General features: G+C 44.9%; 1 protein-coding gene across 1 annotated transcript; it reads right to left on the reverse strand.

The window, feature by feature from the left end:
* Positions 1-2,995: 2,995 nt before the first annotated feature.
* Positions 2,996-12,545, reverse strand: NRAS (NRAS proto-oncogene, GTPase). Its single transcript, XM_082226970.1, has 6 exons — positions 12,439-12,545; positions 10,210-10,336; positions 9,198-9,376; positions 8,295-8,454; positions 6,837-6,960; positions 2,996-6,227 (listed from the first exon to the last, which is right to left on the reverse strand). Exons 2-5 carry the CDS (start codon positions 10,318-10,320, stop codon positions 6,841-6,843), a joined length of 570 nt encoding a protein of 189 aa, XP_082083096.1. The 5' UTR covers positions 10,321-10,336; positions 12,439-12,545; the 3' UTR covers positions 2,996-6,227; positions 6,837-6,840.
* Positions 12,546-13,188: the final 643 nt, after the last annotated feature.

The following is a 13,188-nucleotide window of genomic DNA, read 5'->3' on the forward strand; positions in this document are numbered from 1 at the left end:
AAACCAAGAATGACCTTCAGGCTCTACAGTCTTGTTAATTCTCTTTTGAGTTCTTGCGCCTTCTTTTATCCAGAATATCAAATTAACTAGCTAAGCTTCCTTGGGGTCAGAAGGAAAAGGGTGAACAGAGAATGTGAGGATATGAGCAGAGCAGATAGACCCTTGTGCTCCATGATGGCTGTGTCCCATTGGCAGGGCTTTATTAAAAGTACATTTTCCTCCTTGGCTAACTTCCTGCCTAACTTCTCCTGGCATACATGTGTATGCAAAAATCCAATAGTTTCAAGACCAAGATTCTTAACCTAAGCAGTTTGGGCTTCTGTTCTTTTCATGTATGACACCAAGATGTGGCAGGCTTTTTGACATTAAACATTCAGGCTGAAGCGGCTGTTGATGCACAGAACTAGGGTGCTGCTGAGACCAATGTGTATATTCCATGCTGAAACAAGGTAAGGTAAAAGGTAAAAGACCCCTGGACGGTTAAGTCCAGTCAAAGGCGACTAAGGGGTTGTGGAACTCATCTTGCTTCAGGCCAACGGAGCCGGCGTTTGTCTGCAGACAGATTTCTGAGTCATGTGGCCAGCATGACTAAACCACTTCTGACACAACGGGACACCGTGGTGGAAACCAGAGCGCATGGAAACACTGTTTACCTTCCCCGCCACAATGGTACCTATTTACCTACTTGCACTAGTGTGGTTTCGAACTGCTAGGTTGGCAGGAACTAGGACAGAGCAATGGGAGCTCACCCTGTTGTGGGGATTCAAACCGCCGACTTTCTAATCGGCAAGCCCAAGAAGCTCAGTGGTTTTAGACCACAGCACCACCCGGGTCCTGTCCTGAAACAAAGTGGCAGCTGAGGACAACGTCAGCTCAGGTACATCTAGGGAAAGGCTTCATACTTTACACTAGGAAAAAGAAAGAGGGAAGCAAGGGAATGGGAGAAGTGTGCTGCACAGACATTTCCCCAGTGCAGTAGTAATTCCTGCATTGCAGGGGGTGGACTAGATGATGCTCACAGTCACTTCCAACTCTACAATCAGGGTTCAAATGTAAGGTCTCACTCTTAGCGGCAAAGCTTCATTTTAATTCAGATATTGCCATGAGTGCTCTGCCTGTGATTTTAATTCATAAAAACAAATTGTGACCTTTAGCAGAAGTATGGGAAATGCTGTTTCTGTTTGTACACTCGCACAAATAGTCCACACATCACAGACTAGCTCTTACTACTCTTTCTTGAAGCAACAGCCCTTGTCCAAGTCACACTTGCATGTGGTCATATCAGATAACTAAGGGATTGGATTTCCTCTGCGTGGCAAGCATTGAAAGCCACCAGCCAGCTCCAGTATTTAGGGAGAAGTAAACATACGTAGATTCTGCTTGCTCCTTTCTGATAATTTATACCAGGGTAACACACCTGCAGAAGCTTTAGAGGAAGAATGAGAACTGCTTTTGATAGGTTGTTTTTGACTTTGTCATCCCTGAGCATTGGCCATGCTGGCTGAGGCAAGTTCAATAATACCTGGAGTGCCACAGGTTTCCTACTTTAGAGGAAAGGGATGGGCTCTTATAGTTACAAAAAAAAAGAGCACAAAAAATCCTCTGCCCATTTAGTGTGCCAATTCAACAGTACAGTTCTGTAATTGTTCTACCCAGCCACTATGATTCAAAGAAAGCTGGTAGGACACATCCTGCATAACATTTTCCTGGTTAGTGTTTCTCCTTCAAATGAGCTTCTTCACACTGCTTCTACAGAACCAAACTTCTGCGACAAAGAGGTAAAACAACAATGTTCTCATGAAAACCTTTCTGGCTTTGTTGCTTATCATTTTGCAGTACCCATCAAAGTGCATTTATGCTTTCCTCTTGAGCTCCTGTGAGAGAAGCTTGCAAATCCCAGAAAATGTGTCCACATGGCAAGCGAGTCTAGGAATTAAGGGTCCTGGGCACCTAGAAAAGGGGTGGCAAAGATCACTAAAATCTGAAGACTAAGCAACATGTAGGTATTACTCACCTAGAAACAGATAATCCACATTTCTGAGCGACCGCTGACCCATATGCAAAAATGTGACTTTAGGGTAGAAGCAGGCTAGGGTTTGTTATCCATGACAACTAACCCCAAATAAGTTTTGAATTCATATTGAAGATAAACTGGATCCACTGCAGCCCTTTCAAAAGCAGAAAGTGCAAGTGCTTGGCAGAGGTAGGATTATAGGCTCTAAATTCCCAACAATAGAAGTCTTGTTTGCCCAGATGGGCTTATCCCACTCAGACTGTAGTCTGTGGACATAGGAGAAATTGTAGCTTTGTGCTCCCTTAGGAAAAGCAATGCCCCTTAAGGTAAAAGAGAAATCATTCATTTATTACATCCCAGCCTTTCCCCAAGTTGCTCTCCTCAAGGACCTCTGGCTTAGCCTCACAAGCCTGTGAAGACTATGCTGAGTAATTGAGCCAAGTAAGCATAATGGCTGACTGGGGATTTGAACCCAGATCCCCTCCAGTCTGACATTCTGACCACTACCATGCTAGCTTTCATAACAGCCTTTACTCAGGAACTTTCCACCACCACCCATGTATAACTAATGGAGAATCTCTAGTCCAGCTACAAAGTATGATTTAGGAAGGGGAAAACCCTCTAAGCTGAAGAGAGAACAGGAAACCTAGAGACTTCTCCCATGAGAGACTTATCTAAAGCAAGTAGGAGGTGAAGATAAAGACAGATAAGTGTAAATCAATTTCCTTACTGTCAGACAGAGTCTATGACACAGCAGCAGGCTTGCTGTGGCTTGATTGAGTAATATAGGGTTCAGACCAGTTCAGATCACTCCGTCATTACTTATAGATTTACACTGACTTTTAAGAAAGCTCCTACTTCTTTGCCACTTAGAAGTTACTACTAGTATCCCAAGGTTGCAAGCCGCTTTGAGATTTGTTTTCCCCTTAAAAATATAAAGCAGTATAGAAATGAAATGGATAATAAGAATTACACACACACCAAGGAATAATATCGATATATTTTAGAATTTTTTTACAAACATTATTTGATTAAAACACAAAATGAGTGAGAAATGGATTACATAGTAATAGAGTTGACATTAGTCCTTTGGTGGCATGCTATGTTTAAATGCATGTTTAAAAAGAGAGCCCATCCAGTGTTGTGCAATCACAGCTGAAGCATGCCTTGCTTCCTATCCACACAGAATCTACTGCCCCATATTAATTGTGGTATTCTGCTGTAGGAAATGAGATTGCCTGTCAGCAAGAGCAAAACAGTGGCAGAATCAGTTACCAGTATGTTAGAGACCAATTAAGACAAGACACCTTTTCTACTATCCAAATGGTAGGAAATTGGCAGAGTGTCACTCCCATAACTCAAGAACATACAAGGGAGCTTTTCTTCAATTAGCTGTAAAATCAGTATAGATCTTATTAATGCACACTTTGCCATTTGCTCATGTATATTACTATTATTTCTCGTAGCTTATGACCATCCTATATTATGCTGGAGAATCTGAAGAGGCAAGCACCATTGTGAGCATTTTAAAATTATAACACCCCAGAACTCAAATTCATCAGGCAGCAAATAGGCACTTTCTTCCCTTTTCGACTCCATATCTGTGCTTTCTCTAACCATTAATTCAGTCACATGCGGCAAAACTGGCCACTTACAAAGGCACAGAGCAGAGGCAGGCAATGTGGTGCCTCCAGATGCTGCTGGATCCCAATTGTCAGCCCACTAGTCAGGGAAGATGGGAAGATGTAACATCTGCAGGGTACCACCCCTGCCCCCGAGCCAGAAGAATTCAAATAGTATTTTTAAAAACAATACCGCAAATACTTTAAAAAATACTGACCACTAGTTTCAGTTAATCAATTAGGTGTTCATCAAGGCAAATAATAATAATAACAATAATAATTATTCTGAAGGTGGAAGAATGCTTTATCTCTAGAGAATGCAAAGTTAGTCTAGTGAAGGAATATCATCTGCAGCAACTGGACTCAGATTAACAATGGGTGTGAAACTGGCCAATATCTTCTTCACTGCTGCTTTTTCGCTGGCTAATATGCAGAAAGCTCAGCCAGACATGACACTTAATCTTCAGGCTTCTGCAGACACAACCTTTACATGGTAAATGCAAGTGGAGGGAGAATTCCTAAAGTGGTACAAGGACTGCCACTTTTATCTGGCAGTACTCCTATATTCAACATCTTGAATAGCTACAAGATGAGCAGAAAATCAACAAATACTGCTCCCTCCATCAATGTACCTGTTACAGTTATACATGCCATGCAAATAGAAAGGGGCATAGGAACTCTGGCCATAAAAACAAAGGAAATGGACTTAAACAATGTACCACTTTATTGCTTAAATGATACCAGCCCCTTAACAAAGGGAGTTCTGTGATGTCTTAAGGCCTAGACCTGATTAAGAGTTTACCTAGATGCAAGACATATTAACACCCTCTCAGAATACTGCACATCTCTGAAATGAAACATCATCATCTTCATATTAGGCAAGAGCAAAGCTATTTTAGGAAACAGGTGTCCACCATCTCGCTATTTGTGATTGCACAGTGATTTCTCAACTTGGAGCTTGTACAGTAAAATGGCAACGTAATAAAACCACCAATAAAGGACTTATGATCCTGTACTTCATTTCTACTGAAGTCTGGCCCCTGCTTAGGAAGATTTTATAAATGCAATAACCACAACATCTAGCAACGACATGTATGTATCAAACAACTACCACAGACAGCGCTTTTGTACAAATTTCCATCATATCAAGCAAGAACACTTTGGAATCAAGGCAGTTCACACATTCAGTTGCAAAACAGGAACAAGACATGAGAACCAGGATCAAATATTATGGCTTTCAAATAAATAGTGGTTATCTAGTCAATCAGCTCTTTCCCAGCAAATATTCATTTGAACAGAGAATTATGGGGCACATAGGCTCATGAAAAATCCAGTTCCAAAGTTCGTAAGGCTGAATGCACAACAGCAATTTACTTCTTTATCCAAGCAGCATCAAACTGTGTGGCTAAATCCCCTTGTGTTCCCCTAGCTCTTTACCTGTAGCTTAACTGCACAGCAGTCACCCGGAAAGAGCTTTCAAAGTATATAATCTTGATGAAGTGTGTTTCCCCCTGGTTCATTTTTCACAGATCAAAAATAAAGAGTCTGTGCCTGACAAAGGTGTTGAACAAATTAAAAAAGAGAGAGAGAAGTGCATAGAAAGCTGGGGCAGTTCAATCTTCTCTACATAGCCCTCACAGAGCCATGATTTATGACCGGCATTGGAGTAAATGTTAGTTTTAATATCCACGGCTGTTAACTGGGCCTGGTGAGAGGCACCAATGGCTTCCAGCATTGTCAAGGAGAGTTAAATGAAATGTATTTAACACTGGAGGATGGCAAATGACTGCTGGAGTTCCCCACAGGTCTTAAAGATCAATGTGTATTTCAGTCAACGGTGCAGAGACGTCCTTGTGCATTACTGGGGAGGTGATATAGCTCAATGGCAGAACACATGCTCTGCATGTAGAAGGTTCCACATTCAATCCCCTGAAAGTCCTATTAAGAAGGATCAGTGAACAGAGCAGGGAAGGAGGACACTGGAAACCCACTGCAGGTCAAGAGCAGGCAGACCAAGGGTCTGAGGCAGGTTCAGGTGCTCAAGATGGGACAGCTAGGAACCTTGCAGGGTAAGTTTAAGGCCTGTCCTGCCTTTGCAAATAGGCACTTGGTTATTCAAGCTCTCTTACTAGAAAGAAAGCCAAGGGCTAGAGGTCAAAATAAGTGCAATAAGTTGGTGTGCTATAGAAATATTTTAGATATACAGTGCAGGGGCATGCTGCTAGCATTTCCCTGTCCAAAAATGGTGGAGAGTGTCAGGCTTTTCAGTACAGTGTGATCACAATTTTCTCCAGCTTTCCTTCCAGAAACAGGTATATGGTCCTTTCAAAGTATTCGGCCTCTACAGTTTCACATACCAGTTCCTCTGTTTGAACCTTTCCGAGAAAGAGAGGGTGGGGGCGGGGAAATCCCACCATCAACAGAGGAGACTTTCTTTGCTTGCTCAGCTGAGCAAAGAGGTAGATGTTCAGAGACATTTTCTTCAGGTGCCAACAGAAAAGAATTAGAACTGGCGCTAGGGTACTGGTGAAATGCAACAGTGGACTTAAGATTCACCCTCTAGCTGCACTTTGGCCAGATGTTTTTGACAGCTGAAACAAAGAGATACATCGTGTTAGTTTTGCTCCACTACATGCTCTATAACAGAAACAGGGCGAAGTTTAAGACTGCCAAAGCAGAGTCCCAGGAGAACTCCACATGCAGCATTAATTTCCAGTGAATCAAACCCACAAAAACCAAGAAAGCTGTAGAATTTGCCCAGGATAGTGATGCTAGAGCAGAGGGAACAGGCTGTAGGCATTTTATCCCTATCAGAAAGACTGTAGTCCAACTGGTAGATTTTTATGTTATTTAAACATCTATTTTAAAAAGATGCTATAGAGACCTGACACCTATTACATGAACTTTAGCATTAGGAAGCTACAGCCCCTATGTCAGAGGTTTCCAAAGATTTTGCCAAGCCCTTTTTGTCCATTTGAGCTTTGTAGGAGCCTGCTTTAAAGATGCAAGCTGACAAGTCCTTCTTATGAGGCATTCATCTGCATTTTCTCGTTTGCCACTCAGCTTTCTGACTCTTGCCGTCTCCTACACCTACTTTGCAAAACTTCTTTTTATCACTGTCCTTCAAAATAAGAGATTTCTTCAAAAACACTGTGCCCTCATATTTCTCAATCACTTGTTTAGCACAAACTGACACCCACCTGATCACATCACAAGGCACGAGAGTCCCATGCAGCCTTGATTCCCATCTTCACTGCTGTTGAGTCTTTTCATCCGATATTGGCGGATCTCCCTCACCAGTGTGTAAAAGGCATCTTCAACACCCTGAACGGGAAAGATACTCTGGTCAGAAACAAGTGCTTCTGGGCCTAGGAGATGTTTTCTTTGTTGCCCCTTCTCCACACATCCCTCTTGAAAGGTTTCATGTCAAATTTACCGAGCGAGGAACTGCATTATAGTCGTCGGCAGAATCAATGCAATAAATAGGGGAACCCTACCCCTACACTCTCCCTACACCCACCCCCATTCACGCATAAAAACATACATAAACCTTAATCCCCACTATTCGTTCATTCATTCACATTCACTCATGAACAACAGCAGCCATTGGACTTGAAAATAAAACACTGAAGCTGAGGTTTAGAAGGTGATTTTTGTGGGTATTACAGCACATGGGGGGAGGGTTAATCCTTCCCTCCCTAACTGTAATTACCATGAAGATTGCCCTCCCCTACCTGTGTGGCAAATAGGCTTAAAAAGAGCTTCATATTTTGAGCCAACATGAGGGTGCTGTTGTTTTTTTGAAACCTAACTGCCACACCTGAAAGGGGTGTGTGTGTGCCACACGTGCCATGGAAGTCTAACCCTTTCCTCCCAAGCCACAAACGTGCCCACAAGACATCAATCAGGTAGGCTTGGAAAAAAGCCTCCTATTGACATTAATTAGAATGTTTCAGGCCTGATTGCTGCATGCATGGCATTTGGGGCAGTGGAGAGGGGAGAAAAGGGTTAACCCCAGCTGTGATCCCCCCCAGAAAGAGTCATCCCTACATGACAAGGTAAAGGTAAAGGGACCCCTGAACATTAGGTCCAGTCGTGGCCGACTCTGGGGTTGCAGCGCTCATCTCGCTCTATGGGCCAAGGGAGCCGGCGTACAGCTTCCAGGTCATGTGGCCAGCATGACTAAGCTGCTTCTGGCGAACCAGAGCAGTGCACGGAAACGCTGTTTACCTTCCCGCCGGAGCGGTACCTATTTATCTACTTGCACTTTGACGTGCTTTCGAACTGCTAGGTGGGCAGGAGCAGGGACTGAGTAACGGGAGCTCACCCCGTCGCGGGGATTCAAACCGCTGACCTTCTGATCAGCAAGTCCTAGGCTCTGTGGTTTAACCCACAGCGCCACCCGTGTCCCTACATGACAAATAGGGTTTAAAAAAGCTTCCACTTTCATCAGTGGAACCTTACTCCTCACAATCAGGATGTGTGCTTGTTTTGTGTGTGTGTTTTTTTAAGGTTCCAAGTTTATGCAGCCTATAGGATAGTACTCCTCCCAACAAGCTCCAACCCTCTGCCTGCCTAGTGCTGGCTTCTCCATCAGTGTACCAGAACAGTGCTGGCAGTTCTCAAGAGAGCAAAGCAGAAGCACAAGAATCCATTACCTGTCTCGTTTTGGCAGATGTCTCAATGAAGGGAATCCCATAGCTCTTGGCTACTTCATGAGCTTGTTTGGTATCTACTGTCCGTGTTGGCAAGTCGCATTTGTTTCCCACTAACACCATTGGTACGTCTTCAGAATCTTTCACTCTTTTAATCTGCTCTCTGGAGAAATGGGTGGGAAGAGATCACAGCCTCTACGTTTCATTTTTACATGTTGTTCAAATTGTCATTGCTCCCAAAACACAGCAGCTGCACCTGGCTGCTTCTCTTCTGACTTCAGATAATGAAAAATCCTGCAGTTCAGAGCAATGCCATAAGGTGGGTTTATGATATCACATGATTGCATAATTTCATATAAGCTGTCCTTCTGAATTGAAAGTGGGATAGAAGTCAAATCAGCAAACCACTAACTATATGAACCAGGTCATGAGAACAGAAAGGTGCTCCAACCATCCTTTTATTCACCTGAGTGTGATCCTCTCCATCCCTTCCTATGCCAGGGCAGCTATCATAATGGTCCCCTATTTCTCCAGAAATATTTGAATATTTTGATCAGGTAACGGTATTTGATTGATTTATGAGCAAAAACCTGTTGAACAGCATATTCAGCTGTACATAAACTCCTGAGCTTTTGAAGTTTGATTTCAAACCACACAGGCAAATGAAAATGCTTTATCAGATAGCAGCTGACTGACAGGTGGGCAGCCCTCACCTAATTGTCAAAACAGTCTATGGGGGTTGGGGGAGGTCAGGATCTGCTGGCAGGATCCAGTTACCACCTCTGTTCTAGACATGACTACCAATTGCTTTAGCAATACAGTCTATTCAAGGGCCACGGTGGATTTTGACTCAGCACTAGCACACAGCTGTGCCTTTCCCACCTCCTTCCTGCAAGCACAGCTTACCTGTAAAGATTGATATCTGCAAATGATTTGCTGTTGTTGATGGCAAACACACATAGAAAGCCTTCCCCAGTTCTCATGTACTGATCTCTCATGGCGCTATACTCTTCTTGCCCTGCTGTGTCCAGGATATCTAACAAACAGGTCTCTCCATCAATAACTACCTGTTTACGGTAAGAGTCCTGTGGGAAAGAAGTATAGTTTCAGGACTAAGCACGATCTGATCCACCAAATCCTGTTTGCCACACACTTCAACACACTGTGATGATCCACAGTTTCGAAATCAGCCCTTCTCCAATCTTTACTGTATTTGGTGATTAAAGGATGACGTGCTTCCAGAAGCATGAGCTGTTGGGGATTCCACACATGCCCATTTGTTCAATCAACTGAAGAACCTCACGATCTCTTTTCAAACAAGAAAAGATATCAGTTGAGATTTTGAAAACATGGGAGTTTCTGGTAAAGTTCCAGAAACCAAACTTAAAACAAGGGAGGAATCTGTGTCCCAGTTCTGGGAGAGCTCTGTCCCTCAACTTTTTATTCCTACAGCTATCTCTGCTCCCAATCTCTCCCAATTCTTTGCTAAATAATTCCCAAAACTCAAATATTTTAATTTGGTTACACATACTGGGTGGTGTCTGGCTAAATCATACTCAGAGTAGATCCATTGGAACCAATGGATTTATGTTAGCATAACTAATTTAATCCCACTGATTTCAATGATTTAAAAAGATACAACAGTTAAGCAGATCTGAAAAATTATCAATACTTTTGCAAAAAAGTTCTGAGCTTTCTGATATTATAAGGATAAATGAATCCATATTTTCTGTCCACTTCTCTAAAGAGGGGATAAGTTTAATGAGTGTGAGACTCTGGGTTTCTAACACTTAGCACTGACGACAGTATGCTGCACCTCTTGTATGCTGGCAGCACAGCAAACACAAGAAACATAGGTTCATATCATGCACGCACAGTCAATAAGGTCCCACGGCTGAAAATGCCTGCAGGAGCTCACCTCTATAGTGGGATCATATTCATCTACAAAGTGATTCTGGATGAGCTGGATGGTTAGGGCACTTTTCCCAACACCACCAGCTCCTACCACCACCAGCTTGTATTCAGTCATTGCCCTCCTCAGGGACCTGTTGGTAGGACAGATACATTAGCGGAGCCAAGATCTCAAAGAAAGTGTCTTTCAGAAACACATAGCAAATGCAGAGACAGAATAAAAATTCTGAACACCCAACGTGTTTGGTACTGTAGTAGTCAGCTAGAGGGCTTTACCACAGGCTGAAAGGCAGATGATAAATTAAACAAAACAAGGCCAAACCCAGTCTGAGAATTCATGGATGATTGATCTGGACCCAAATCGCCCCCAATACAGGCTCAGCAGTGTAAAATAATAAGATCCTAGACCTGGGCTGCAATATTGTACACATTTACCTGAAAGAAAGTTCTGTGGAGTTTACTTTTGAGTAGGCATGGACAGGATTGCACTATTAGCCTAGGTAGCCACTGGCTCAAATCCATTCTCTACCACAGGAGTGGAGAAGCTTGGTCAGCCTCTGGCCACATTCCCTGCATGGCAACCTGTCTGGGGCCACATGCCAGTAGTGAGCATGGCCAGAACATTAGTGGGGGGAGCAACTGTAGATATATGTTTGTACTGTAAGTTACACATCCCTCTCTTAACTCCAACCAGGCAAACAAGAAATGTTATCAGAAGTCAAATGTGCATTCCAGACAGGCAAAAATATTTAAGGAGGGGTGTGGCTTGGGAGTGTGTGTGGCCTAGGAAGAGTCTTGTGGGCCAGGTAGAGAGGCCTGGCCCCTGGGCCTGAGGGTCCCCTTATTCTCACAATACAGTGAAGCAGTTTAGGTTGAACAGCAGCTTGCACAAGGCCACTAAGGAACTTCTACAGCGGAAAGTTACTGGGTGGTGCTGGGCAAGCTACTGCTCAACCTAAACTGATGTGAGAATAAGATGAAAAATATGTAAATGATTTCTGAATAGGAAACTGAGACAATTTTGAGATGGATGAAGATAACCCAGCTGAAACTCAATTCTGATAAGATAGAGCTGCTCTGAATGAGGATCTGGCTGATCTGGATAGAGAGGTACAACTGGCCTCAGATTGCATTGCATTTCCTGAAGGGTGATATCAAAATTTGTAGTTTGAAGTGCAGCTGACATCAGTTATTAGCAGATTTGTATGGCCTCAACATTATGTCATCCTTAAAAACTTTGCTTTTGATCCAATTTCTCTTAAAGGTTGCTCTTTTAGAATTGGTAATTTTGGTGCAGAGTGTTCTGTATTAGCAATGTATACTGATGTTTTTAAACTGTTTTCAAACTAGCTTAGGTTTTTTAATGACTGTAAATACTGCTGCTGTTATATTTTGTATATGTACGCTTTTATGGTGCTGCAATCTGCACTGGATGGCTTTGCACAGAAGGCTAGTATACAAATGATTTTATAAATAGAAATGTTGTTTCAATACAGAGCATACAGTGAATAGATTCAGGTGGTGTCTCGTGTCAAAATGTAAACATTTCAGGACACAAACTTGTGGCAGAGAAAGCTATCAAGCCACAATGGCTATCTTCCACCTCCACTGACAGCATTCGGTGCACCTCCAAATACCAGTGGCTGGGAATCGCAGGTGGGCAGAGTGCTGTTGCGCCCGTGTCCTGCTTTCGGGCTTCCCACCGGCACCTGTCCCACCACTGTGGGTACAGGATGTTAGACTACTAGACGGACCACTGGCCTGATCCATCATCAGGGCTCTTCTTTCGTTCAATCGCCTCTAGCCTGCGACTGCCAACATCTGATGTCCAGAGGGGGGCAAAGGCGAGCCCCGCTTGGCAGCCCCACACCCCATCTCTCTGCACGCCTTGGGACCACCAAGGGCAGCCGGGCAGCCCCCGGAGGACCCTTTCCCCATACGAGCAGGACAGCGAAAGGGGGTCGCCCACCAAGCCCTCAGGCTGCCGGCCCCCAAACGCATAGAGCCGCTGAGATAGAGCCCCCAGCAGTCCGCATGGAGGTCCAGGGGAGAAGCGGCTCCAGCGGAAGGGACGGGCACACCCAACCCTGGCAGCGAACGAAGAGCCGCCCAAGGCAGCGCCTCCCGGCACCAGGCGGAGAAAGGCAGCGCCGCACCTTCCCGACCAGCCCCTCAGCCCGAAGGGGAGACGGGGCTGCCCTGCCTCCCCCTTTCCTCGTTACGACTCGCCTCTCACCTCACTTCCAGGCTCCGCAGCCGCCAGAACGCCCTTCCCAAGATCGGTCCTTCCGACCCGCCGTACGGTTGACGTCATCCCCCGGCGCCGGAAGCATTCGGAGACGTCGCTCGCTTGGGCGGGGCTAACTGAAAGCAAGGGCTCCGTGGGGAGCGCTGGGCGGCTGGGTGTTGTTGTCCTTCTGCCTGACGAGAGCAGGGTGGGAGGAGGGCTCGCGGGACGGCGCTTCCCACCCCAGTTGCGGCAAGTAAGAAGGAAGGACAGCGCCGGATTCGTTCCGGCAGGACTCCGAAGCCAAACGCAATGCTCCCGCCCCGGGAGTTGATGGAAGTGGCTTTCTTCAGGACCACAGCAGTGGCTTATCGAGCCAGGTGGCCCTGAACTGTAGCTCTTCGTCTGTTGTTGGTCTACACGGATCGGGAGTGGGGTTCCTAAGATGGTTGGATGGCGCCTTGTACGCCGCCTCCTCCTGCACCAGTTTAGCTGCAGTCCTACAGCCAAGCTGGTGCCAAACATGTTGCTCTACTTTCGTAGGGAAACCCAGCCAGATGGGCGGGGTATCATCATCATCATTCTTTGGGCTACATCAGCAAAACTGGGAGGGAGGCCTTGCCGTCTGGGCAGCCCAAGACCTCCATACACAATGCCCAAGCTTGCGCCCTGGGGAGGTCACTTTGCAGCGGTTGGACTTCACCCCTGAGTCACACTCCATTCTTGAGGCAGATGGAGGCCAACATCATCATCCCTGCC

The sequence above is a fragment of the Podarcis vaucheri genome (genome assembly GCF_965113315.1).
Source record: "Podarcis vaucheri genome assembly, chromosome: 6".
Taxonomy (NCBI): Eukaryota; Metazoa; Chordata; class Lepidosauria; order Squamata; family Lacertidae; genus Podarcis; species Podarcis vaucheri.

What these genes read in the sequence shown, in the direction of transcription:
- NRAS (XM_082226970.1), bottom strand. Translation starts at nt 10,320, where the DNA reads ATGACTGAATACAAGCTGGTGGTGGTAGGAGCTGGTGGTGTTGGGAAA. An exon ending in GCAGATATCAATCTTTACAG is followed by an intron (nt 8,455 to 9,197) that starts GTAAGCTGTGCT and finishes CCATTTCTCCAG; the next exon opens with AGAGCAGATTAAAAGAGTGA. An exon ending in CATCTGCCAAAACGAGACAG is followed by an intron (nt 6,961 to 8,294) that starts GTAATGGATTCT and finishes TTTCCCGTTCAG; the next exon opens with GGTGTTGAAGATGCCTTTTA.